The following is a 25,299-nucleotide window of genomic DNA, read 5'->3' as shown; positions in this document are numbered from 1 at the left end:
TGAGTGTATAATTATAGCAATAAATTTCTTCGATTTTGAAAGAAACGCGTTCGCGTTGGAATCGGAAGGCAGAAGATTCTTTGGTGACACAGATATAGTGTCATCAGCGGTGCTTCTGGAATGTCAGAATAAAAAACCAATGCGTTTCGACTCACGATTCGACGGAACTCTGCAACTTGTTTAGCTTCTCTTCGAGTGCGTGTGCTGGTTCCTCTGTGAAGGCTGCCAGGTACGCTAGGACGGGACCTGACAGAGCTTTCACTTCCGTTGCCATTGGTTCCAACTTCTCGGCTTCCGCTACCAGCTCCTGTACACAGTAAGCCGTCAGATGAATAAAGTCCGCTAATTAAATAATTAATTTTTAAACACCAAACGAACACTTCGTTCTTAAAATATTATCAAATTAAAACAGCTTTCTTTCATTATCCTTACTCAGGTATAGGATGTAAATATTACGTTATCTATCTTACACGATATTTAATGCGATGTTTAACCCCTCTCGTGCCATTTAGCTTGACGAAATTCGGGCCCAAACAGTCGACATTAACGCGTGGTAAATAGACCAGACTGATAGTCAGATAGTCAAAATGTGTAAAGACGAAGTGTGATATAGTCAGTTTTACCCGATACTGTTATCGTAGAAGTAAAGTCTGATTCTTTTTCTTTTTATAAATATTATAAATATATTGTGAGAGGAATCTTTGTTTGAATGGCGTCACCCTGCATCGAGATCTATTTTTGCTTCGAGGAACCATCCAGCTTATCAATTCTCGATGCAGGGTTAAGTGACGCAATAGGTTGTCATAGGGTCTATAGAAACCTAGCTAAAGGGTTTGACGACACGCTTTTTGACAGTCCACCGTCTGCACCAAGCATCATGGTAGGTTTCGAGTTTCCGTATATTTTATACCGCCAAGAAATATAGAGTATAACCAGAATCAAAAGTTCGCTTCGACTTATTAACCCTTTGCACTCGACCATTTTTGGCTAAAGAAGAATAGGAGTTCAAAGATTTTCTGTTACAAAGCTGACGATATTTTTCTCAGCAGTGAATAAGAAATCGTTTAAGAAAATAATTAACACGTAGAATTATTTGATCTCGATATCTCTTACACCGTTACATTATCTGAAATTTGACATATTAATGAATATCGAGCTTCGAAATTTTATTAAATTTGCCTCTCGAGCGCAAAAGGTTAATCCGATCCTTACCACAATATTATATTTTATAATAGATGACAGTTTCAGAACTATATTTAGAAAAATGTTCTGTTCACGAGTCTAGCTCGTGATATTCACGTTTGGACCAATATCTTCATCACGAGTCTGACTCGTCATTGTACGTGAAGGGGTTAACGCATTTATGATCGATATAATCTGAAGTATACGAATTAAATAAACAAGCTTTTGTATATAAACGTAGTGTACTTACATGTAGAGCTTTGATGATGTCCTGTAGATGTTGCTTAGACCGAAGCACAGTGTCCAGAAGTTTTCCCTTCTCCTCGATAGCGTTCACGCGCGTCTCAATGAGAGACCATTGCGCCTCGAGGCCTTCCCAGTGCTTGGACAGCGCCTCGAGGGCGTCTCGGCGTCCCTCCAGACCGGAAACCAGTTCTTTCCATTCCCCGCTAATTTCAGAGATTTGCGATTCTATCGTTTTCTTGTTATTCGCGTCGGCCAATCGTAGCACCTCTCGACTGCGTTCATTCAGAAGGTCCAGTTCGAAATGTTGATCCTGCAGGGAAAAATGTTCAGTTCGTTCTCCGTTATTCCACCAGATCCACTAAATCGCTCAACCATCGCGACTGACTAGCAAACTTGCACGGAGATGCAGAGCTCACGATTATTGACTAACCTGTATGTCATTGAGCGCGTGCGTGATCTTCTGGATATTAAACTGCAGACCAGCCAGAGTCGTGACGGGCTCATCGGTGAATCTGCTTCTCGCGATGACAGCTCGAACTCGTTCCAACGTTTGCGTGTAGTCCTTCCAGGTCTCGGCACCTTGTTCCAGCCTTGCACGCTGAGATTTCGCCGTGTTCAGAGTGTTCTTCAGTAACTGAGTGTGCTGCTGCTGTTCCGCGCTCAGCTCCTCTTGCTCGGACGTGTTCAGGGACGGCCAAATCTTGTCACCTGCTTGTTGGATCTGCTGAGACACCAGCTCGCGGATGGACGCCTCGCTGCTGAAGTAAATCTGTGAAAAGTTTAGGATAGTAACTTGCTTGTGCAGCGAGGTTATAAAATTCACGTCTTTCGGTTAGGGTTATCTAGATGGCTATAGACTTTGCTGGGTACACAGTGATCCTTTTGTCGGGATACTCGAAGTACAGCTGAGGAATAGTCTAAGGACATGTCACATCGAGAACCTGTTTTGTCTGATACGTCGATCGATGGTTAGTATAATTTTAGAGACTTTTTCGGTTATTTTTTGGTCATAAGTTTTTATTTTACGGTGGTAAAGTGATGTGGTATATTGTGTCGGGTTCGGAATAAGATTTGGAAGCATGTTTGATTCGGACACTCGCAAACAGGTTCCAAACTTTTCACGAATTGCTCACGAAGAAGTCTAAGCTTCGTGGACTCGACAGATTACCTGTTACGAAGTTTGTAATACGGAGTTTCTGTGACGGTATTTTGCTAATCGCAGCGTCTTTAAGTACCCTAGCAAGAGAGTTAGTATGTATAACTATACAAACCTTGTGTTCCTCGAGATCGCTGAGGATATTCTCAAAATCGAGTCCATCTTTGTCGCTTTCCAACCGAATCTCTGCTTCGCGAACCCAGTTTCTGAGCTTCTCGGTGAGAGCAGCATATTCCTGCCTGAGTTTCATGTTACTCTCCAGGTAATTCCCGCGTTCTTCCATTTCTCTTGGCAGAGACGTCAAGAGAGACATGGCCTCGCTGAGCATTTCCTTCAACGAGCCAGGCATTCCTTCTTCGTGAGGCACAGAGTTCTTCAGGTTCTTGATCCTCTCCAGGTGTTCGTTCACAGCCTCGCAGAGTTCGTTGTGATTTTTCAGCTCGGCCTCCACGCTCGTTGGGTCTCTCTCTAGGAGAGGCCTGGATTTCACTTCTTTTTCCTTGTCCTCCAACCAGTCGAGAATCTCGGCCAGTTCGTTTGCTAGTCTCTTGTGTTCCGCAGCTGCTAGCTCGTGCTGCTCTCGTTGGTTCTCCACGGCCCTTCTTAGACCCTGTAGCTGTTGTTTCAGGGACTGTAGTTGCTCGGTGATGTTGTTCCTGTCTACGCTGGAGCCTTCGGTTGCGATCTGCTGGCCCTTGTCCGTTGCGCTGGCGAGGGTTGCTTCGCATTCCTGGATCTTCAAGATGGCGTCGTCGTATCTGAGTGAAAATAGAGAATAAAGATATCTAACGATGAAGTTTCAATTGCTGTATGCAAATTTTAATTCTTAGATTCGTAGATTGGAGATTGTTAAGAATCCCTAGGACCCCTAGAAAATTCCGGGATTAGTGATTTTAGTTGTATGCATTCTAATAATATATCGTAGGACTTTTTGCTAAATTAATCCTGTGCACACAGAGATCTACGCGTCTAATAATCAACAACTCCCTTTTAATAACGAAACAAATTTATTTAACTAAAATATTACACTAACAAAGAGAGTGCAAGTACTTCGGGTCATTGATTTAGTTGAAACTTTACAGATTTTTAGATTTTTAGATTTAGTGATCCAGTTCAAGAAAATGTACCATTATAAGGGCAACTACTCGATAGTTTTTGAGATATTTATGCTTAAAGCTTTATTATTCTTAGCTACCGATTTCTCCTGAATAGTTATCCATGTTTACGAAGCGTCGTTGTGATGTAATGGCGACACCAGAAAATTTCAACCCTGGTGATTCGGGGTTCGATCCAGTCTATAATTAATAGTTTCTTTCCATCCATTTTTATTTTGTATTAATTTAAATAAATTATTTTACTCGGGCTATTAAGCGTGGCAATATTAGAGTGTCGTCATTAGGTCACAACGTCGCTTGACAATTATTCGAAATAAATCTGTAATTAAGGCAATAATAAAACTTGAATTATAAGTATCTCAAAAACTATCGAATAGTTGCCATTTTAATGATATATTTTATGAACTGCATGACGAAGTCTACAAACCTGCTAAGTTCCAAATCCATGATTCGAAGGATTTGCACTCTTCTTGTAAGTTCCTTTCAATTCTAACTCTCAAACACACGTGATAGATCCTCTATTCACTACGTCTCGACTACATACACTGTGCCTTCTGTGCCTTTGCATCCTTACTTAAAACCAAAACTCTCTCTTTTCATAGACAGGCTTTCTTTCTCGATCACTCGACACGGTCATAGATATCCCGTCGAAAGGATTCATCCGCGCTATCGTTTGTTCCTTTGCTTGCATCCTAGATATCACCCTGAACGCCTAAGTCGAACCCGATGCCGCTGTTTATTATTCCTCGCTTTTCGAGAAGAGGCCCAAGCGTTCCCATGCATTCGCTTAGAAGTAAGACCGTTACTCTTTCCTATCTTCTATTTTCCTTGTTAGTGTCCTTCATTGCTCGCCACCCCACAATATTATTTCAAGAGTGAAGATAAAAAGTAAGTTTAAAAATTGCTTCATCGCATGACAGATTTGATCGTCAGTAAAATAACTATAGCGAAACGTCTTAAAATAACTGAGAAGGTCTGGAAAACAGATTTCTCAGAGTATAAATACCTCTTTATCTTTTCTTCCGTGGTCTGGCCAGAGTTCTCGATGTCTCGAATGATCTCCGTGTACTTAGCGATGAAGGTGGTGATCTCGGTGATCAGAGCGATAAATTGCTGTCGTAACAGAAGCAACTGGCGAAGTTTCGCGATTTGGGACTCTATGGCTTTTATGAGGTCATCCTGCTGAGTCAGTACCCCGTGGAGGTCAGCCACGTTCACCGATTGCAGGTCGGATAGTTTCGCCTTGTTCGCTGTTAGATCATTTAGGATCCTCTCGTAGGAGTCTAACATGGCTTCGACGTCTTCCACGCGGGACCCGATTGGCTTGTTAAGTTCGTGAAGTTCCTTCTGAACGTCTGTCATGTACTGAACCGCCTCGGCGACTCGTGCCAATGATTCCTCGGCTTCGTCGATGCTCTTCTGAAGAGCCAGGGCTCTCTCGTTTATGATCCCAGCCACTCTTCCGTGAGCTTCCTTCATGTTCTGCAGCTGCTCGTTCAGTTCCAGTTTGTCTGCGTCGCTGACAGTCGGGAAGATCGATTTTCCCTGCTGCATTAGCTTCTCGATGTCGTCTGCATAGTCCTTTGCTTCTTTCTTCAGACGGTCGTACTGGTGAGACAAGTCGGTTAGGTTGCGATTGAGTAATCGATCAGAGTGCAGATACAGAAATATACAAACGTAGATAAAAGAAGCTTGAACGTGTTAAAAATTTTTAATCTAATCGGTTTGGCACTCGTTTAGTATCACGGAACTAGTCGATTGTTATCTGACAAGTGTCTGGTACCTGATAATTATCAACGTGTAAATGGTGCTCGATTGAAATCTAATTTAATCATGTCCATTCATCGTGAAATGTTATTTCGTATAATGAAGAGATAGGTTGTCTTACCTTGGCCAATTGCTCCCGCAGAATATCGATGCTGGTAGTTCGTAGATCAGCAGACGTAGCCACTTCAGCTTCGTTGATCCATCTCTGACACTTGTCCATCTCGTTCTCGAACGCCTTTCGACCCTGAAGAAGGTCTGCTAGAGCCGCCTGCTTCTCTTGCGCCTCGCTCTTCAGCTCTTCATAGTCCTTGTTCAACTCGTCCAAAATCTTGTCCAACTTTGCGCGATCCTCCTCGTTGCATTCCTTCAGCAAATTGTGTCCCTGCTTCAGAGTGTCGTTCAGGTCCTTCTCACTGAAGGTGTCGATGTCGGCTTCCAGTTGACCGTGTTGCGCGATATCCTGTTCGACTTTCGAGGCCTTGAGGGGTAGATAACCGCTCAGTTTCTTCAGGTTGTTGCTCTTCGACTTGATCCAGGTACGTGCCCGTTCGAGGTCCGCCTCGAACTTGCGGCGAGCGTCAGCTGCAGCTGTGGCATTGGAGATTCCCTCTGTCAGGATGCTGCAAAGTTGAGCTTGTTCACCTCGCAGTGCTTTCGTTTCGTTCTCCAGTTGCTGCTGCTCGTTGGTCTCCAGCTCGTTCTGCATGTTCCCCACTCGTTTCTCCAGGGTGTCGATCACCATTTGCTTACCCTCTGCTTCCTTCAGCATTGCCTGGAAATGATGGATAAACGAATTTCATTTTCTTGGATGACTAACGATTCTTTGGCCCTTAGTCACTAGAAGGGCCTGGCTGATAAACGCAGACCAATTTCTGAGTCCAAAAACAATTGACTCATTCCTATTTTCGTCATTGCCTGGAAATGATGGATAAACGAATTTCATTTTCTTGGATGACTAACGATTCTTTGGCCCGTAGTCACTAGAAGGGCCTGGCTGATAAACGCAGACCAATTTCTGAGTCCAAAAACAATTGACTTATTCCTATTTTCGCTAAGGGCCAATGGTCATCTTCACCCCATCAAAAACTAACATTACATAAGCACTCACAAAATTTGCGAAAGGTCAGTTTCAGTTTTAGTTTTAGTCTTTTTCCTCTCCACCGACTTGTATTTTTCCAACCTAGCCTTGTTGCTAGAACCCGTATTGTATGTTGAAATCCGGGTTCCAACATTAACGATCGAATAAAAGATTGAACCCAAAAATGGTACCACACCTCGGTCTAACTGTTTACGAGTGATAAATTACCTTCAGAGCAAGGAGTTTCTCTTCTGCCTGCTTACTATCGAATCCAACCGGATCGGGGACCTGTGCTTGCTGCTTCTTCTGCTGAATCCAATCTCGATTCTCCTCGATTTCCTGTCTAGTAGCCTCGATGCCTTGAGCAGTCATATCCAACACCTGTGCCTTCCTCTGCAGTTTCTTCCCTATATCGGCGTATCGTCTCTCCACCGACTTGATCTGCTCTTCGATCTGCTGCGAGTCCAAATTGTTCACCGAGTACATCACCTGTTCGCTGAGGCTCTTCACCTCGTTCAACTTCTCGGGGCCCTGGGACTCGAACTCGGTCGTGATCTCTTTCACGCTCGCTATCTTCTGCCCGATAGTTTGCCCGTTTCCTTTCTCGATAACGTCCACCTTCTTCGACAGCGCGTCTAACCAAGACTGAATACTCTGCACCTGTGTCCTGTACTTCTGAATCAAGTCTTGCGCCGCCTGTTTTCTGGAAATAGCGTCCATCAGCTCGGATTCCAGTTTATCCAATTCCTGTATGATGTCCTGATCGTTGTCGTTGAGCGATAATTCGGTCAACGCGTATGTTCGACGTTCTCCGATATTCCCTAGCAAATCGTTCATTGCTTGTAGTTCAGCATGAGCAGCCTCAGATCTCAGTTTTGGCGCTCTGAACTTCCATTCGGCGCACACTGCTCTTTGCTCGGATATCCAAGCGCGGAGAGCGTCCTTCTGACGGGTTTGCTCTTTCAGGTCGTTTAGGGTCTTGGTCACGTTCATTAGGTGTGTCTGTGCCTGTTGGAATGAGAATGGGATTTATGCAGAACGATTAAAATTATTGCTTTGGTGTATTTAATGCTTTCGATACTAACGCTGAGTATGGGACCGATGACAACGTTCGACTCATGCGGTGTACTAATGGCGTGAGTATAGTCACCCAACGTTTGACTTTCGCGATATGATAATGGTAATTATAGTCACCTAAAGTCTAATGCTCGTAGGGTACAACCGGTGACTATAAGCAGCTAGTATTGCGGTGCTCTACCAGTGACTATAGTCACCCAATCTTTGACTTTTGTGGTATAAGGGTGGTAACTATAGTCACCCGAAGTCTAACGCTCATAGGGTACAATAATCAGTGACTAAAATCATTTATCGTCCGATTATTGCAGTGTGCTAATGGTAACTATAGTCACCCAACGTCTAATTCTCGCGGTGTATTAATAGTGACTATAATCACCCTACGTTACAATGTTCTACTAGTGACTATAACCACCCAACGTCACGGTATTTTATCAGTGACTATCATCTTCCAATTTTAGGTCTAACTTTCGCGATGTACCATCAGTGACTATAGTCATCCAAAGGCTAACTTTCACAGTGTACTAACGGTGTCTTTAACGCACTAACACGTTAACGCATAGATTCACAACCTCGATAGACCAGACTATGTCAGCATCAGGATTGCTCCAAATCATAGTAAGGCATTTGCAAGCAAGACCGTCCCATGAGAAGGGTGAAGAAAGAAAAAGAACAGAAAGAGATAATAGATATGATACCTGATCGATCAGTTCCTCCAGTTTGTTTCGAACCTCCACTTCCCTAGCTGGGATCTGCACAGGTGGCGCGTCCAGAGGACTTCCGGGTCTAGAGACGCAGGCTACCGCAGCTTCGCAAGCTTCGACAGCCAGAGCAAGCCTCGTCTTATCAGCCTGCAACTTATTATGCAACACACGCGCGTTTTCGAACCTCTGCTGAGCCAGATCGAGAGTATCTATAGGTGCCTCCATCTCCTGCGCTATCTTCGGCTCGTACTCGTCCAGGTTCTTCATGATACTTTCCAAGGTGTTCTCGTATTCCTGGAACTTCACCAACGACTCAGCCAGTCGTTTTTTAATCTGCAACGCTGTGTTCAGCAAAGAGTTGTAACTCTCCTGGACATTTTGCAGTTGCGTCTCGATCACTGTCTTGATCGAGGGATTGGCAGCCACGTAACGATTGATCTGTCCGTTTCCTTTCAACTTCAGTTCCTCCAGTACGGTCGTGTAATTCTCGATGTCTGCGAGCAGAGTCTCGTGTTGCTTAATCTGTGACATAGTCTGTTCTTTGTTCGTGATGTACAACGAATTGTGAGCCATTAATTGGAAGGAAATCAGCAGCAGCCACTTCTCGGTGTCCTGCAGACCAGCGTGGTAAGCGTTGTACTCCTGGATTTCGTGCTCGATCAGCCTCTTCCTTTCATCCACGTTCTCGTTCAAGTTGTTCCAACGTTTCAGCAACTCTTTCGTCCCTTCCAGAGGCGTGTTCTTCTTCGCCAGATTGGACAGTTCGCTGGCCTCTTCCATCAGGTGGTCCAGATCGGTCTTCTTGCCGCGAACTTCTTCCTGGATATGCTTGTAGCGTTCCAGCATCGTTTTCATATCTCCAAACTCACCCTTCGTGTCAGGCAGCGCCTTGATACTGTTCTCGGTTTCTTCCAGCCAGCGTTCCAGTTTCCCATGAGCATCCGCGTGATCGTCCCAGCGATGCAACAGCGATTTCAGCTGGGTCTGAACGGTTTTCAAGTCGATGCTCAGTTGTTCCCAGGTGGTAAGGAGGTCGGTCATGTCCAATGTCAGTTGATCCTGTTGCTCCGGTAGCGCTGTGTCTATGGCCTTTGTGAAGGCGCTTTGCAAGGTTGAGAGCAGGTGTTGACCTTCGGTAATCCTCGTGGCGACGATCTGAAGCAGAAGAGGGGTTATCGAGCGAACTAACTTAAATTCTAGGTGAAAAATATTAACTTTTCGTACCTTGATGGTTTCCAACTTATCCTTCACCCACTCGGCATCACCAACTCCCATGCAGTCTTGCACCGATCCTCGAGCGATGCGTAACCAATCCTCCATTTCCTTCTTCGCCTTCAGATAGTCCGCATGGTTAGATAAACTCTTCTCCATTTTGGAAATCAGGTTTTGAATATCCGTCAGCAGAGACGTATAAGCTGACTGTAGTTGCACGGTCTTGTCACGGGCCCAACTGCACGCGCTCATCTCCAATAGCGCCTCGCACTTGTTGTTCAGATCATCCAGGTCAGGTTGAATGGATTCCTCCACGAGGCTCTTCCATCGGATTAGGTCTTCGGGTGACTTGTGCTCCACCGACTGATCCTCGCTCATCTTCTTCTGGTAGTAATCCAGCCACCTCTTCATGCTGTCCAACGCGGCTGTAAACTGAGACCACCTGGATATACAGTCGGCAAGTGTCTTCTGGGTGTCGTGACATTGCGTTTGCAAGGACTTCCAGTTCGTCTGCAGCTGCTTCACGTCTTGCTTGATCGTTTCCTGCCCTTCCGGACCCGTGCTGGCGATCACACGGTCGCTGAGCTGGATCACCTTCGAGATCAAGGTCTCCCCTTTGGGAAGGGAAGCGATGATCTGATTCACCTTGTTCTCCTGTTCGATGATCCTTTCCTTCTCACCGTGGGTGTCACAGTTCTGTTGCAGTTCTAGCTTCGTGTTACGTACCCAGTCGGACGCTTCGGTGTAGGCCTGCTGGAACTTCTTGTGGTCGTTCACCTGGACTTCCAAATTCTGGGAAGGAAAATTGGAAAAGTCGATGGTAATAGCTGCGAATAATAGGTATACGATGAAAGACAAATGGTTTGAGGATACGTACCGAGATTTTGTCTGCGAACAGCGTAGCCAATTCGTCGTACTTCGCGATGGTGGATTGGTAGGGGGCAGCAGGTATGCTGGAGTCTTCTGCCAAGCGAGCCTTCAGTCTATCTACGGTCTCGCCGTGACCTTGGATGTTTCTCTGAACCCTTTTGTACTTTTCTAACATCGCGCGTTTCTCGTTCAGGTCATTCTTGTACATTTCCCCAGGCTGGATCTTGCCCTCGATCTCCTCGATCCAGTCAGTAGTGAGACGATGAATCTTGTTGAGCTCCTCCAACGCGCTGGCCCTCGCCGAAAGCTTCTGTCTTATGTCCTCAACGTTGACCAGCAGCTTCTCGAATTCCGTCTTCAAATTCTCCGTGTCTTCCTGAATCTTCGCGGCGCCATTTTGTTCAGTGTTCATGATCACCTTCTCCTTCAGTTCCAGGGCATAACGCAGCTTGTTCTGACCCTGTTCCAACGTCTGTCTGATGACTTTGCAGGTGTGCAGTTTGTTGTTCACCTCGGCTAACGTGCTCGGAATCTCCTTGCATTCGCCCAGTTTGTCGCGTGTTCGTTCTATCCAGTCTTGACACTCTTGGTACAGCGTGTTGTGCTGTTGATGTTCCTGAAGACAGAGAAAAATAGGTAGGATTATATCGCGAAGAATTTCGACAACGTGGAACGCGGAATATCAAGATTGAGAATGAAACGCACCTGATAATGCAGTTCCAGGCGTCTCATTATTTCCTTGGCCAAGGAGAGAAGCGCGTTGTACTTGGTCGTCAGTTGGGTAATGGCGTTGGAGATCCTAGTGTCTGCACAGGTCTCCAGCAACGTCTGGGCCTTCATGTTCAACCGATCGAGCTCTTTCTGCCAGTCGAACAACGTCTGCAGGTGGATCTGGAATTGTTCCAGCACGTTCTTCTTCTCCTCCAAGCTATCCTGCAGCTTGTTGAACGATTGCACCAGTTGCTCAGTCTGTGTGAGCCACTCGGTGGCTTCCGAAAATTGGTCCTCGTACTCTGTCCATCTTACTATGCCTATCTCCAGTAAGCTCTTGGTATTGTTCAGTGAGTCCCTGTAAGTTGACCGTCAGTTTTAGCTAGTCCAAACCTGTACTCAAACCTAACCAATCTGTAATCGAAACGAGTCAAGTGGTACTCACACATAGCTATCGTACTCTTCCTGCAACAACGCCACTTCCTCTTCGATTATCTCCTTATCCTCTTCATCCGCGATTTGGCACGCCGCGTTACCCTGCTCCAAAGCGTGCTGCAACTTCTTCTGACCCTCTGACAGCTCGCTTTGCAGCACCTTCAACTGCGTGATCTTATTCGCCAACGACTCCTTGTCTCCAGTAGGCTCAGAGCATTTGCCAAGTCTCTCTTTCGCCGCTCTTATCCATTGGATGAACTCATTCCCGCTGTCTATGAACGCCTGATGCTGCTCTACGGTTTCCTTCTGCTTCGCGTACAATTCTTGAGCCTGTTTGCTCAGCGTTTCGTACTTGATCGAGATTTCCGTGGCTGGCGTGGCCTGACGGAGGTCCTCAGCCTTGGTGGTAACCGACTGGATCATCGGTTCGAACGCTACGATATCCTGGACTATGCTGTTCGTCTGTCTCAGATTCGCTTTCCGTTCGCCGATAGCTAAGGAGCTCAAACCAGCCAGGCCTTTTCTAGCTTTAGACACCTTCTGTTCGCAGACCTGCTGCAACTTAGCCTCTCTGTCGTTGATCCACTGTTGCAGCTGTAGGTACGACGAGCTGTAATCCGCCCACTGAAGCAGACTGGTCTCTAAATGAACTTTGGTCGTCGAGATCTTCTTCACTAGCCTCTCCCAGTCGTTCTGGATCTCCTTCAACTGAGCATTGATCTCCTCGCGACCGTCTGACCGGGTGTTCCTCATCACTTTCTCGCCGCAGTTCACCGTCAGGTGCACCAGGTTCTGACCCTCCTCTCGTTTCCTCAGTAATTCCTGGATGTTGTCCAGTCTGTTCTGCAGCTCCTCTCGACTGCTCGTGGATGCTGCTTCTGTACCCTTGCGAATGATCTGCCTGGCATTCTCGATCCAAGCACGCGTTTTGGCCAGGTTAGCCTCGTACTCTTTGTGCTGAGCCAGATTAGTTTCGACCTTGTTCAGGACATCCTTGGCGAGGTTCACTTGCACCTGGTAACGGCAGTTTAGGTGACGAAGCTGATTGTTTATGTAGGTGTCTAGATGAGAAGAGAGAAGGCTGGACGCGGTCTTGTTGAACCTATCGATCTGTTCCTGTCCTTTCAGCAGATTCTCCAGAATCTCTTTCATTTCTTGTACCTGCTTCTCTTTCTCAGCCACGTTCGGTAATAGAGAATTCTTCTGTGCCTTTATCAGGATGTCGAATTGCTGCAGCCAATCGCTCAGTCTCTCGTACTCGTCCTTGTAATCGCGCCACTGGCTGACGGTTTGCTCCAACTGATCCTTCTGCTGCTTTATTTCTGCGGGAAGAAGAGCAAATCGTTGATTGCAGAAGAAACGAAGAGGTTAGAATTTTTAGACCGTTACTTACCTTTGAACAGCTCCTCGAAGCTCTGAGTCAAAGCTTTCACCTCGTTCTTTATAATTTCCTGGCCCTGCGGACTCGTGCTAGCGCAAACCACCTTTCCAGTGTGCTGAAGTTCAGCAGGCTCTCCAGCGGAGCCACAGCGTTCTCGATGGCCAACTTGTCGCTTAGAGGTCTCTGTTTCATCGACGGGATCTTCTCACGAGCTCGATTCAACCAGTTGATAATGTCGTCGTGTGCCTCCTTGTACAACCTGTGATCCTTGTACTGTTCCTCGCGCGCAGCTAGCAATGACTTGATCTTCTCGAACAACGTGTCGAATTTGTTCAGAATACTCTGCGCCTGGGATGCAGCTAGACTCTGAGGCCCACTGGCGATCATCTCGTCGACCTTGATCTTCAGACTGTCGACTTCGATGTTCTCGCAGCGAACCTTCTCTTCCAGAGCCTTGATACGCTCCAACTGACACCTCTTCTCGGACATCGTAGTCTGGAAGGGCATGAACTCGTTCAAGGCAGACTGTATATAGTCCACGGTCTTGTTCATCGACTGTATCTGCTCCAGGAGGTCTGCCCATTTGTTAATAGAGTCATCCAGGTTCGTCTTGGCCTCTAGCATCTTGGAAGCCAACGCGCTCCATTGTTCCTGAAGCTTTCCAACAGCGTCGTTGATGGCTTTGTGTCCTGTCGGGGCTGTATTCGCTAGAACACCTTGGGCCAGCTCCACGATCCCTTGAACCTTCGCGAATCCATCCTCCTTGTACAACAGTAGATCTTGCACTCTCTCCATTTTGTTCTCCAAGTCCTTCTGAGAGGATGCACCGAGATCGGAACAATAGGCCAGCTTCTTGCTGATGTCATCTAGCCATCTAGTACACTCTGCCACTTGGTTATCGAACTCCTGATGAGTGGTCACGTATTGATGCCAACGACTATTCAGATCCTTGACTTTGTTCGATATTTGCTGGTACTTGATGCTCAGTTCGGACATGTGCGTGGTACGGGAGGTTATGTTCTTGTGCAGCTGCTGAGCCTTCTCGGTGACAACGTCTATCTCCAGTTCCTTCGCACGAACTTGCCCTTGGAGGGTTCGCAGCACCTCCAGTTGGTCCTCCTTCTGCTGCAGGGTAGCCTTCAAGTTCACCGCGTGAAGCTTGGTATCGGTCTCCCTCATCCAGGCCAGACACCGTTCCTTGGACGTCTCGAACTCGTTCCACTGTTGAAGCTTGTTCTCCAGGGTCTCTATGGTAGACTTCACCGCCGTGACTAAGCTCTCCCACTCCTGCTGAGAGGAATCGATCTGCGAACGAATGTTGATCTGTCCAGACTCCAAGGTGCCCGGAATAACCTTCTAACCCTCGGTTTGTCCTCAGGCAGACTCTGCAATAGGTTCTTCAGCCTGTCCAGGTTGATGTGAAGAGAGACTCGCTCTAGCTCCGTGTCACCCCAGAGCATAACCGCGTTATGCGTCGCGTCTAGCCACTCGTGAGTGTCCAGAACAGCCTTGCTGTACCGCTGGTGGTCACTCACGATGCCTTCGTACCTCTCCACGAATGCAGCAGCTCGTTTCAACACTTTGCCGTGTCTTTCGTTCAGTTTTTTCAGCGTCTGGTGCACCTTGTCCGTGGAATCTGGCAGGTTGTCAGCCTTGTCGCGAAGATCGAGTAAATCTTGCTGATGGGACTGGATGTCGTGTAAGAAAGTGCGATAGATCTGTAACTGGGCTCGTTTCTCGTCTAGCGTGGTCTTCAGTTCGATTTCCGGTTTCAGCTGAGCTTCGATGGTCGTCAGCCACTTCTCGAACGACTCGTTGGACTCGTCGAAACCGGACCACCGTGAAATCTTCGACTGCAACTCTCGCTCTGTCGACGCGATGCTGTCGTAGATTTCCTCGAAGGCCTGTTGCAGGTCTAGCAACTGTTGGCGCACGATCTCTCTACCTTCTATGCCTGTAGTAGAGTACAGACGTTCTCCGGATTCGACGGTGTTGTTTATCAAGAGGGTTGCCGAGGACTGGCGAGCCACCAGGTCTTTCAGGGTCGCCACGTTCGCAGTCAGCTCCTGTCGCGTGCCACTCAGGTTCTCTTTGATGGCTTGGTAAGTGGCCCGTGTGTTTGCCAGCCATTCCGAGCACTGTTTGTAGCGTTCCAGGTACGCAGCGTGGTCTGCCACTGCTTGCTCGCATTTCTTCACCAATTCCTGCAATTTCGATAATCGTCCAATTTAATTTCAAATCTCGCGTGTTGGGTGTTGCCTCTTGGCCTAAGTCAAAGAGGTCTGCAGACGGTTTAAGTTTATGGGACGCGTTCGATGGTCAAGAGGGAAAAAAGTATGGGATGTGTTCCGCAGATGTGTCGACGTCTCGAGTGACGTGCAAGGTCGCCAACTTAGGGTCTCCTCTTAATAGCTGGCAGATGTGACGATGCGAGAATAGTGGTGGACAGACGGACGGTGTATAGATATAGCCTAAGAGTTTAGTTTAAAGTATACAGACTCGAGGGTGGAAAATTGGAAGTCGAAGGAATCGAAGTTTATGAGACCATCGATAATCCCAAACGAAAAATTCTTTTACAGGCACCATTAATATATTAGCAAAATTTAAGCTTCGAGAATAGAGATTGAAGCTCGAAAGCAGAAGTCTAGAAAATTAAAAATTGAAAGAATCAATTGGAAAGAAAATTGAAAAGATGGATGAAAGACGCTATAAAATTTTAGGTACATGGCTGAATATCGTGTCTCAAACTAAAAGACATTTTTATTAACAAAATTTATTAGCAAAATTTAAGCGTAGAGAATAGAGATTGAATCTTAAAAGTAAAACTCTAGAAAATTAAAAATTTGAAAAACCAATTGCAAAGAAAATTCAAAAGATAGATACAAAACGCTATAAAATTTTAGGTACATGGCTGAATATCGTGTTTCAAACTAAAATACATTTTTATTAACGCTTTGCAGTCGAGAAGTGACTCTCAGTCGCCATTTAACCAGATTCTAAAGATCAATGTTAATTGATATATCAAATTTAAAATTACCCAACGATGCGTGGAATTTTGAAATAAAATAATTCTACGTCTTCATTTGCACACGATTTCTTATTTACAGTTTTAAAAATGTCGTCCACTTTATAGCAGAAAGTCTTCCAATTACTATTTTTCTGTAACGACAAAATCGCCGAGTGCGAAGGGTTAACACGTTAAGTGCCACACCAGTCCCCAGAGATCAGCGCTAGACTTTCCGTTCGGACCCAGCTGGTCTTCAGGAACCAACCCAGACTAGGACCAAAAGGTGCTACTTTTTGGTTTTAAATTCTTCGTCATCTCTGGACCTAACATTTGGAAATTCCTATTTTAACAATTGGTACACTATCTCCGAGTTTTATAAACACTTTGTCCGCCATTGGTAGCCCACTTGACAGCCGAGTCTGGGTCTGAACGGAACAGCAAGCAAAGCGAACTAGGCACTTAACGTGTTAACACTAGAACTACCTAGATCTTTAACAGGTACCTGACTATAACGTGCACAGATTATAGTAATTTCAACGTTACGATAAATATGAGTGAATATATTGATTACAGTTCTTTCTTAATACGAGTTGATACCAATTTTATTCTTCAAGCAGGTGTACGTGTTCGGTGATTGCTAAAAGGAAAATTCTGGGACCAGTCATTTTCACTGGGTTGGTAGTTCTAGTGTTAAATAAGACAAAGCGAAATTTTAAAATTTAAAAGAATTTTAAAAAGTAAAAGAGGAGTTTCGATATTTACCTTGGCTGTAGCCTGAATAGATTGGAAACGAGAGGTGATCTGCTGAACGCTGGGCGAGAATCTGGTTTCCTCGCTGAGTTGCACCAGGTCTGAGGACTCGTCGCTCATCTTGTCGAATTCTGCCTCGTTCTGTCGCAGATTCACGATCAACATCTACGAAACAGAAACAACGTGAACATTCTAAAATATTTATTTGAACATCGTACGTTTCATTCGTTTTATACGCGAAGCTAGTCAAAAGGTCGTACGGGTAGTAGGTGATTTTCCGTCGCTCTGAAAACACCTGTTATTCACGGAGTTAGGAGCGATACACGCGTGTGAAGGTGTGCTCGTGTGTGGTGTACAGTCGGTTAATGCGAACTCAATCAATCGATGGCCATGGATTTTTTCGCGTGCCATGACAACGCGATACGAACTTGGAAACACGATTCTTCGATCAAGCGTGCTCGAAACAACACGTCTGCATGCATCGAAGTAGAAACAGCGGGTAAAGAATATTATGGAAAATTCGTGTATGTTAAATAAACCTTAGAATACTGGTAAAACGTTTGCGAAGAGGAATGTAAGTATCGCAGTGTAAAGTTCCCAGTGTACAGTGTATCGAGTTTCGCATACTCACCCGTGGATTTGTCAAATCATTTCGTACATACTCTCGACTTAAATCACACTGAATCGTTGTAGTAAAAGATAGAAAAAAGAAAAAAAAAAGAAAAAAAAAAGAAAAAAAGAAGAAACGAGACAAGAAAAGAGACAAAAAAACTCCAAAAAACGATGAGAGTATAGAAAGATGAAAGATGAAGAAGAGACAGAAGAAGAAGAAGAAGATGAAGAATAAAGAGAAGGAGACAGTAACGAGAGATGAATTTACAAAAGCGTTCACAACCCTGATCGAACAAATTTTGTCCATGTTTCTCTTACTTGGTCCAGGTGGTCTCCGAGGGCCACCAGTTCCGTCACTTCCGTGTCCCACGACAAGGCGGTTTTTTGTAGTGCCTAGGGAAGTTTTCCAAAATACAATGCCTGAACTCATATACCACTTCGTCTCTCTCGTATCTTTTCCTCTTCTCGATCAAAAAAATGAAAAATCTCCGCGAAACTCGTCATTTGTACATTTTTCCAGTACAACAAAAATCGCGTGCTAGGTGTCGAAAATTTGCATTAAAAAAAAAAATAAATAAATGAAGAAGAAGAAAAAAATAGAAAAAGAAAAAATAATCGTTCTATGTTGAAACGCGACGATTCGAAAGAGTGGCACTTATGGTTGTGACCTATAGTGTACGTTGCAAGATAAGACGCTAATTTTCTAACGTGTTTCGAGATAAAGTATTACCTGGTACTTCTCCAGCTGCTCTTGCTTCTCTTCCAGAGTGTTCTTCAGCGAGTAGTTCTTCAAGGACGACTCTGCCTCAGCCAGCCAGGCTAACAGACGTTCCAGGGAGTTCTCGTACTCGCTCCATTGCTGGATCCTTTCCTCGATGCATCGAACGATGTCGTTCACACCGGTGGCGAATGTTTTGTGCTCGAATCTGTTGGATAAGTTCGTTTCCTCGAGAAGTTCGAATTTAGTTGGCTGTAATTCCAAAATGGACGAGGATGAAGCCTACCTTAACGTGGCCAGGTCCCTTTCCATGGTCTCTAGCGACCTAGGTGACAGATTATGCGCGCTCTGAGCTACGTGTTCAGCTAGGATGTCCAGTTTCAGTTCTCCCTCCCTCTGACTATCCTGAAGTTCCAAGATCTTGGTCAACTGAGCCTGAAGAGCAGCCTTGTTGTCCGTGCAGTCACTGTAGTTAGCCAGTTGCTCCCAACGTTGCTTCTGATAGTCCTGATAGGACTTCTGGAGATCGTAGAACTGCTGGAACGTATCTAGGAGGGTCTCCAGGTTGGTTATATTCTTCTGTGACATGTCCACCAGCTCTTCGTATCTTTTAGAGACGGATGCAGCTTTCTGTTGTGCATCTGACGGTGCTTGAACTCTCAACGCGTTTGCTTTCTCAGAGACTCCTTCGATGATGCGTTTATAGGCCAGAATCTCTTGGTGCACACCCTATGGGGATTTTGGAAAATCAAGGATGAAAAGTGTCCTTCTTTGCGTTAAAAGTCGAAAGAAATCGAAAGGAATCGAAGGATCCTAGTTACCTTGCTCTTCAGCAGCTTGAATTTAATTTCTTGAAGCGAAGACCACGTGATCGTCGAGTCCTGCTTCACGGATCTTTCCATAGTGTCTAACCAGGCTAAGATTTGCTGTAAGGTCTCCTGGTAGTTGGACCACTGCAAGGACTGGGCATCTTGCTTCTTCTGCTGTTCGGCTATCCCTTCTACCAGCTTGTCCCATCGTTCTCGAGCCTGTCTCAGCTCGTGACGAATGATCTCCCTTCCCTGAGCCGACGTGTCGCCAAGGATCCTCTCCCCGAACGATATCAGGCTTCCCAATCGATGTTCTCCTTGCTCCTTCTTAGCCAGCAGGATCTGTAAGCGCGACACCTTCTCCTCGAGGTTTTCACCCGTGTCGTCCTTCTTCAGACCGGCTAAGCTTTCCTCCAATTGAGTCAGCCAGGTGTCTACGACTTTCAGCTTCTCTTCGTAGGCCTGGTGGTCGTCCACGATACTCTGGCACCTGGTCACCACCTCTTTGCTGAGCACGTGTAATTGCTGGTACCTGAAATGTTCGTTGGAATAATGGAATGAAATTTGGACTTCGCGATTTATCGAAGTTTCGAGCTAGGTCTGTCTATAAAGAACGTACCTGTTGCTAATCTGCGAGATCATGGGCTTGATGCGCTCCACACCGCTCGCGTGAAGCAGACTGTGAGACTTGTCAACGAACTCGTCTATCTTGGATTCTTCCTTCAGTATAGCGTCACGTTTCTCCCTCAGAGCTTGCAAGCGAGCTTCCTTGTCCTGCAAGGTGGGCTGCAGTTGTTGGTCTCTGAAAGCAGCTTCCATCGTGCTGAACCACTTCGTGTGCGCTTCCAGCTTGTCCTCGAAGTCTTGCCACTTCTGCAGAGCTGTCTTTTGCTTCTCCTCCACTGACTCTATTTCGCCTAGGTATTGACGGAGGTTGCCTTCCAGGTCACTGATCTCCTTGTCAATGGCGTCCCATCCTTTAGGCGTGGTTCTCTTGATGACACTTTCGCTGAGTTCCTTCAATTCTCTTAGCTGCTCTGCCCCCTGCATTTGGTCGTCCTTCAACATTGCCAGCGTCGCGAGTCTCTTAGAAATATCTGTTCGTTCTCCAGTCACGTCGTTGCACTCTGCGAGCTTGTCTTTCTCGCTGTTCAACCAGTCAGAGAAGCTCTTCGCCAGCAAGTTGAACTTGTGATGCTTCTCTACGCAGTCCTCCAGATTTTCCAACAGATTCTTCGATTTTGCCACGATGTTGTGGAATAATTGCTTGATAGAGGGCAAGAAGACGTTCAGGCAGGTATCCTTGGTCTGATCCACCAGCTGCTGAGCAGTGTCGCACACGGACTCTACCAAGGTTTGGTGAGACATGATTTCTTGGTGCATGATCTTGAGATTCTGCAGCTGTGCTCGTTTCTCTTCCAAGGTGCTCTTCAGCTCGGTGTGCTGGAACATAGCACGTTCCACATCTCGCAGCCAGGCTATCAGCTGCTCGTGGGACAAGGAGAATTTGGCGAACTGCATCAGACATTGGTCCAACTTCTGCGTAGTGTTCTGCAGGTCCTCGGTAAATCCGTCCCACAGGGTTCTCAGGTTTCTCAATTGCTGTCTGATGATTTCCCTGCCATCGGGAGACGTGTGGCCGTATAGTTTCTCTCCGAGATCTATGACAGACTCGAACCTGGCGTTCTCCTTCGTTCTAGTGTCCCCCAGGTCACGGATGAGCTTCTGTCTGCTTTGCAGCACGAACAAGTCACCTACTATATCGCTGTGCTTCTTCAGTTCTGCTTGAATAGCCGTGATCCACTGCAGCAGTTGGTTGTACTTCACATTGAAGGCGTTGTGTTCCTTCACGAACTGTTCGTATCTCATCACTGCTTCCTTTATCTGGTTCTTGATAGCCTGGTACTTGGTAGTCTGCCTGGAAACCCTGGTGGCCAGGTCTGTCTCAGCCTCGATGCTCTGACTTCTCTCGATAGCAGCGTTGAAGTCAGCTCCTTTCGCGATGATAGTTTCCTCCAAGGACTTTAGCTTCTGCAGGTGTGCTCTCTTCGCCTCTTCCGTGCTCTTCAGGCTTTGGTCCTTCAGTTGGGTCTCCATCTGCTTGATCCATACCTCCAATCCTTCCACGATCTTCTCGAACTCGGACCATTGGTTGAACAGGTGTTTTATCTTGTCCCTAGCCGTGACGCATCGCTTCAGGAAGTCTTCCCAGATCTTCTTTTGCTGTTCGAAGTTCGACAGCAAGGCTGGGTGGCCTGGCAGAGAGGTCTGCTCGAGGACGATGTTCAACTGCTGGTTACAGTCAGACAGGATTCGATTCCCTTCCGCTTTCTGCTGCAGCAGGTTCTCGATGGCTGTAATCTTATTCTGAGCTGTGTCTCGTTCCACAGAGAAGTCTTCGATTATCGGCGTTCCTTCGTTGATCACCGTGTTGATCCAGTCTCGGGTCTTCTCGAACGTCTGCAGATAGGCCTCGTGATTGGAGACATGCTTCTCGGCTATATTGATTCGTCCCTCCACTTCGTTGGACAGTTTCTCATAAGCTTCGATCACGCTGCCCAACATCTCGCTGGCTTCGTCGTCCGGTGCTGAGCTTAGTCTCTCCTGCAGCTGCTGAAGGATGTTCTTGTGAACGGTGACATCCTGGGCTACAGCTTTGTACAGGTGCAGAGTCAGTTTCTTCTCCTGCAACGTCGGTAGCAATTCCTGTTTCTCCCCTAGCTTGTTCTGAGCGTCCACCAACCACTGCTTCACCTGGGAGAATTTGTCTTCGAAGGAAGACCTGTGCATCATGTCGCTCTCTATCTTTTTATAAATTACGTTTGCACGGTCTGCCATGGCGTCCACGCGATTGCGGAAGTTCCTCAGCTCCGTTCGAATCATTTCCCTCTGGTCTGGCGTGATTCTAGCGAACAAAGCTTCGCCGGCCTCGGCTGTTCTGGTCAGTATAGCCTGTCCAACTTCGCGTTCCTCCGCGAACGCCTTGAGTTCCTTCAGACGCGACTGGTAGAAGGTTATCGGCTTTGGACCGGTGATTTCGTCGAAGGCTTTCAGAGTTTTCTCAGCCTCCTCGAGCCAAGCCTCCAGCTTCTTCTTATTCGCTAGGTACTGGTCTCTGTTCTCCTTCAGTTCTCGAATTCTGTCCAGGTGTTGAGCCAGGAACTTCAGCACGTAATCGTAGCGAGTGTTGAGATGACTGATGTATTGGTTCACTCGGGATTCGGAGCTAACTCTGGTGATGTCCTCTGCTAAAGCAGTCAGCTCTTTCAGTTCTCCTTGATACTCCATCACCGTTTTCTGCACCTGCTCCATCTCCGCGATTTTCTGCTCGATGTCGTCCAAATTCAGCAACGCAGACGCCTCTGCTCTAATTTTGTTCTCATTTTCCTTCAGCCAGGATAGGACGTTCTCGGAGGTAAGCTCGTAACGCTGCCATAGGCCGATATTTCGTTGTAGATCGTTCTTGATTTTCTCATAGCTGCTTTTCAGGCCATCCAGGTCCACTTCGACCTTGTCCCGCTCTGCTTTTAGGCCAGCCATTGTCTCCGCGCTTTCCACCGACGCCAAGAGCTTCAGCGAATTGTCTGTATCCTTCTTCCTAGCAGTGCAATCGGCGATTCCAGCCTCCACGTCCATCAGTGACGCCATCTTCACCTCTAGATTGTAACGGTCGCTGCTCTGTTCAGGTTCGCACCAAGCCACCTTTTCCTTAAGCGTCACCACCATTCGCTGAAGTGCTCCGAACTTCTCGTGGTACTGCTTGGTCAAGAAGGCTACCAAAGTCGCTATCACTTTGTTAGCGTGATTGGCCACGCCGTCTCGTCGAAGCTGCAGAGCCTGCAGTTCCTTCGGCAAGCTAGACCTGGAGATACTGGGATACTCCGTGGACATTTTCGTCAATGTCTCTTCGACTTTGGATAGAGTATAATCGCATTGCTCCAGTTCTGTCTTCAGTTCTTGACATTTGTTGATTCGTCCAAGGATCTTGGTGTTTTCGCCAGTCAGATCGTCGCATTTGATGATGTCTTCTCTGATCTTCGAGATTAAGTCCCCGCATTTCTTCATTTCTTGCCTGATCGTCCTTTCTTTCTCGTTCAACGTAGACGTCAGAGACTCCAGCTTATCAGCCGAACTCTTGACCATCTTGAACTGGTCGTCCAATAACTTGTGCAGGGAATTCAAGGTAGGGATATCTGTATTGTTGTTCAGTTTCACCAGTTGCTCGATTTTCGTGACGATGTTCTGATACAGCTGCTGATAGCCAGGAAGCTCCTCTCTGTACCTCACCAGTCTTCCTTGACAGTTCTCAGCGTCCATTAGACGTTCGAATGCATTGGTCAGAGTCTCGTTGGTATTGGTGAGCCATTTAATCAGTTCAGACTTGGACTCTTCTATCTGTTTCCATATGATCACTTGAGTCTCGTAGGCTTGCAGCTTTTCGCTGATGTCGTTGTAGGTGTCCTGGTACTGCTGTCGAACTTCGGTTAGGTCGTTCTCGATTAGCTCGGAATTGAATCTTGGCATCAGGGATGCTTCCTTTGTCAGCTGCTGCGCTTTGGAATCCATTTTGTCCAAGTGGTGCTTGCCTTTCTTCAGCACCTCTAGAGCTTTCTTGTGTTTCTCCAAAGTTATGTTAGCTTGAGTAACGTCATAGGACACTCCTTTGACCGACTGACACAGACTGGTGGCTTCCTTGACGGACTTCTTCAACTTCTCTCTAGCTTCCTCGTAGACTTGCCAATCGGTATTCATGTCTGCGTATTTCTTCCTCTGTTCTCGAAGAAGTTCATTCACCTTCTCCCAGTTAGCGTCGACAGAGGACAGGACAACCTGGATGTTGGTCGTCGATCTCTGGTCTTCTTTCATCAACGAGCTGCCTTCAAAGTGCAGGACCTCTTTCTCCTGCTCTCTCTTCTGGTGTTCCTCGATCAGCTGATCGATCTTCTCCACAGCAGGTGCCAGCTGTTGGCAGGAGTCGACGTTGTAAACCGTCTCTTGAAGAGCTGTTTGGGTGTTCAATATCTTCTCCGTGATCGTTTGCTGCAGCGTTCTGAAGTTGTTCCATCTGGCACCAAGGTTCTCCAGCTTGTCTCGTTTCACGGATATCTCGTTCTGCAGAGACAGAGCCTTGTTCTCCAGGTCGTTCAGCAGATCCGACGCTGAGAGGAGCTTCCCTTGCTTGTCTCTCACTTGAATCCCTGCGTCGCTGTCAGGAAGAACGTGCTGCTTCCAGCTGTCTATCTTCTCGTATATAGTCTGCAACTCGGACGAGAATCTCTCCAGATCAGTGATGGTTGGTTTCCTAGCCTCTGCCTCGTACTTGCAGTGGTTCAGTTGCGCGTTCGCGTCAGCTAACCAACTCAGTAGCTCTATCCATTTCTCCAATCCCTTCTTCTTCTGATGCAGGTCGCTCTCCAAGGCCTTGTACTTCTTCTCCAAGTTGGTATAAGTGTCCACCAAAGCAACCGTTGCCTTCATAGACTTCTTCGGGCACATCTGCTTAACCTCCTCGCAGATAGCTTCCAAATTAGGCTGCTTCTCAGAGTGTTCCTGTATATACGCGTGTACAGCCTGAAGATTCGTGTCGACTGTATCGATGGTAGCATCGCTGATCTCAGCGATATTCGACCTGAGTCGTGACATCCAGTTCTCGAGATCGGTGATCTTCATCTGGAACTCCTGGCGTGCCAGCAGGCAGTCGGAAACACGATTGATCTGCAGTCTCACCGTGTCAGCCAGCTTGCTGACTCTGGATTTAATATCGGAGACTCGAGCTTTCAAGTTGGTCGCTCCTTCCAAGGACAATCCGTGACTGATGTGATCAGACACCTGCGTCAGCGATATCAGCTGTGCCTGATGATCCGATATGGTCTTGTTCAAGTCCTTCAGTCTGGTCAGCTCTTTCTCCAGCACGGGTACCTCGGGTGTCTCGACGTTGGGCTCCATCAGCACCGTTCTCTCGGATTTCTCTAGCCATTCGTTGAATTCTTTGATCTCGCACTCGAAGCTGTTCCATGAGGTCACCAGTTTGTCCAATTTCGTAGTCGTCTGTACCGCCACGTCGTGGACAGCGTTCCAACGAGTGTGAATAGCGTCCACTTCGTCGGATGCAGACGTTTTACCTGTGATTCGCTGGCTGACAAGAGACAGGTCTTGAATACGTGGGAACTGTTGCTGACATCGCGTTTCGAATGCTCTGGCTGTCTCTAACATGTGCGTTGCCTGAGCCAGAGTGGTCGGTTTGCTGCCTATGGTAGCTGCCTTCGACTCAGCCTCCTCGATCCAAGGTTTCAGCTCCTGGATTCCTTTCTCGTACTCCTTCCAGGTCTGCAGGTTCTGCGCAGCGGTTTGACGCTGAACCACGATGCTCTTCTGAAGAGTTTCCAGGGTTTTCTCGAGATTTATGATGTCACTGCGTAGCTGCTTGCCTGGTAGACTGTCAACGCCACCTGGAAACGCGAAAAAATGTTAC

At 46.8% G+C, this 25,299-nt stretch overlaps 1 protein-coding gene across 1 annotated transcript in view; it reads right to left on the bottom strand.

Moving 5' to 3' along the window:
- Positions 1–25,299, bottom strand: part of Msp300 (Muscle-specific protein 300 kDa) — an 88,412-nt gene that overhangs the window by 11,941 nt on the left and 51,172 nt on the right. The window contains 21 exon segments of the mRNA XM_017910494.1: positions 156–307; positions 1,433–1,738; positions 1,859–2,197; positions 2,700–3,342; positions 4,706–5,307; positions 5,588–6,238; positions 6,773–7,552; positions 8,317–9,477; positions 9,547–10,326; positions 10,412–11,020; positions 11,110–11,473; positions 11,561–12,872; positions 12,944–13,051; positions 13,054–14,289; positions 14,292–15,135; positions 16,701–16,853; positions 17,619–17,693; positions 18,031–18,226; positions 18,305–18,747; positions 18,840–19,359; positions 19,447–25,276. Of these exon segments, the coding sequence (XP_017765983.1) occupies positions 156–307; positions 1,433–1,738; positions 1,859–2,197; positions 2,700–3,342; positions 4,706–5,307; positions 5,588–6,238; positions 6,773–7,552; positions 8,317–9,477; positions 9,547–10,326; positions 10,412–11,020; positions 11,110–11,473; positions 11,561–12,872; positions 12,944–13,051; positions 13,054–14,289; positions 14,292–15,135; positions 16,701–16,853; positions 17,619–17,693; positions 18,031–18,226; positions 18,305–18,747; positions 18,840–19,359; positions 19,447–25,276 (17,104 nt within the window).

Source organism: Eufriesea mexicana, unplaced genomic scaffold, assembly GCF_001483705.2.
Source record: "Eufriesea mexicana isolate 0111107269 unplaced genomic scaffold, ASM148370v2 scaffold106, whole genome shotgun sequence".
Lineage (NCBI taxonomy): Eukaryota > Metazoa > Arthropoda > Insecta > Hymenoptera > Apidae > Eufriesea > Eufriesea mexicana.
The sequence above is the reverse complement of the archived record's forward strand: the minus strand, read 5'-3'. Positions and strand labels throughout refer to the sequence as shown.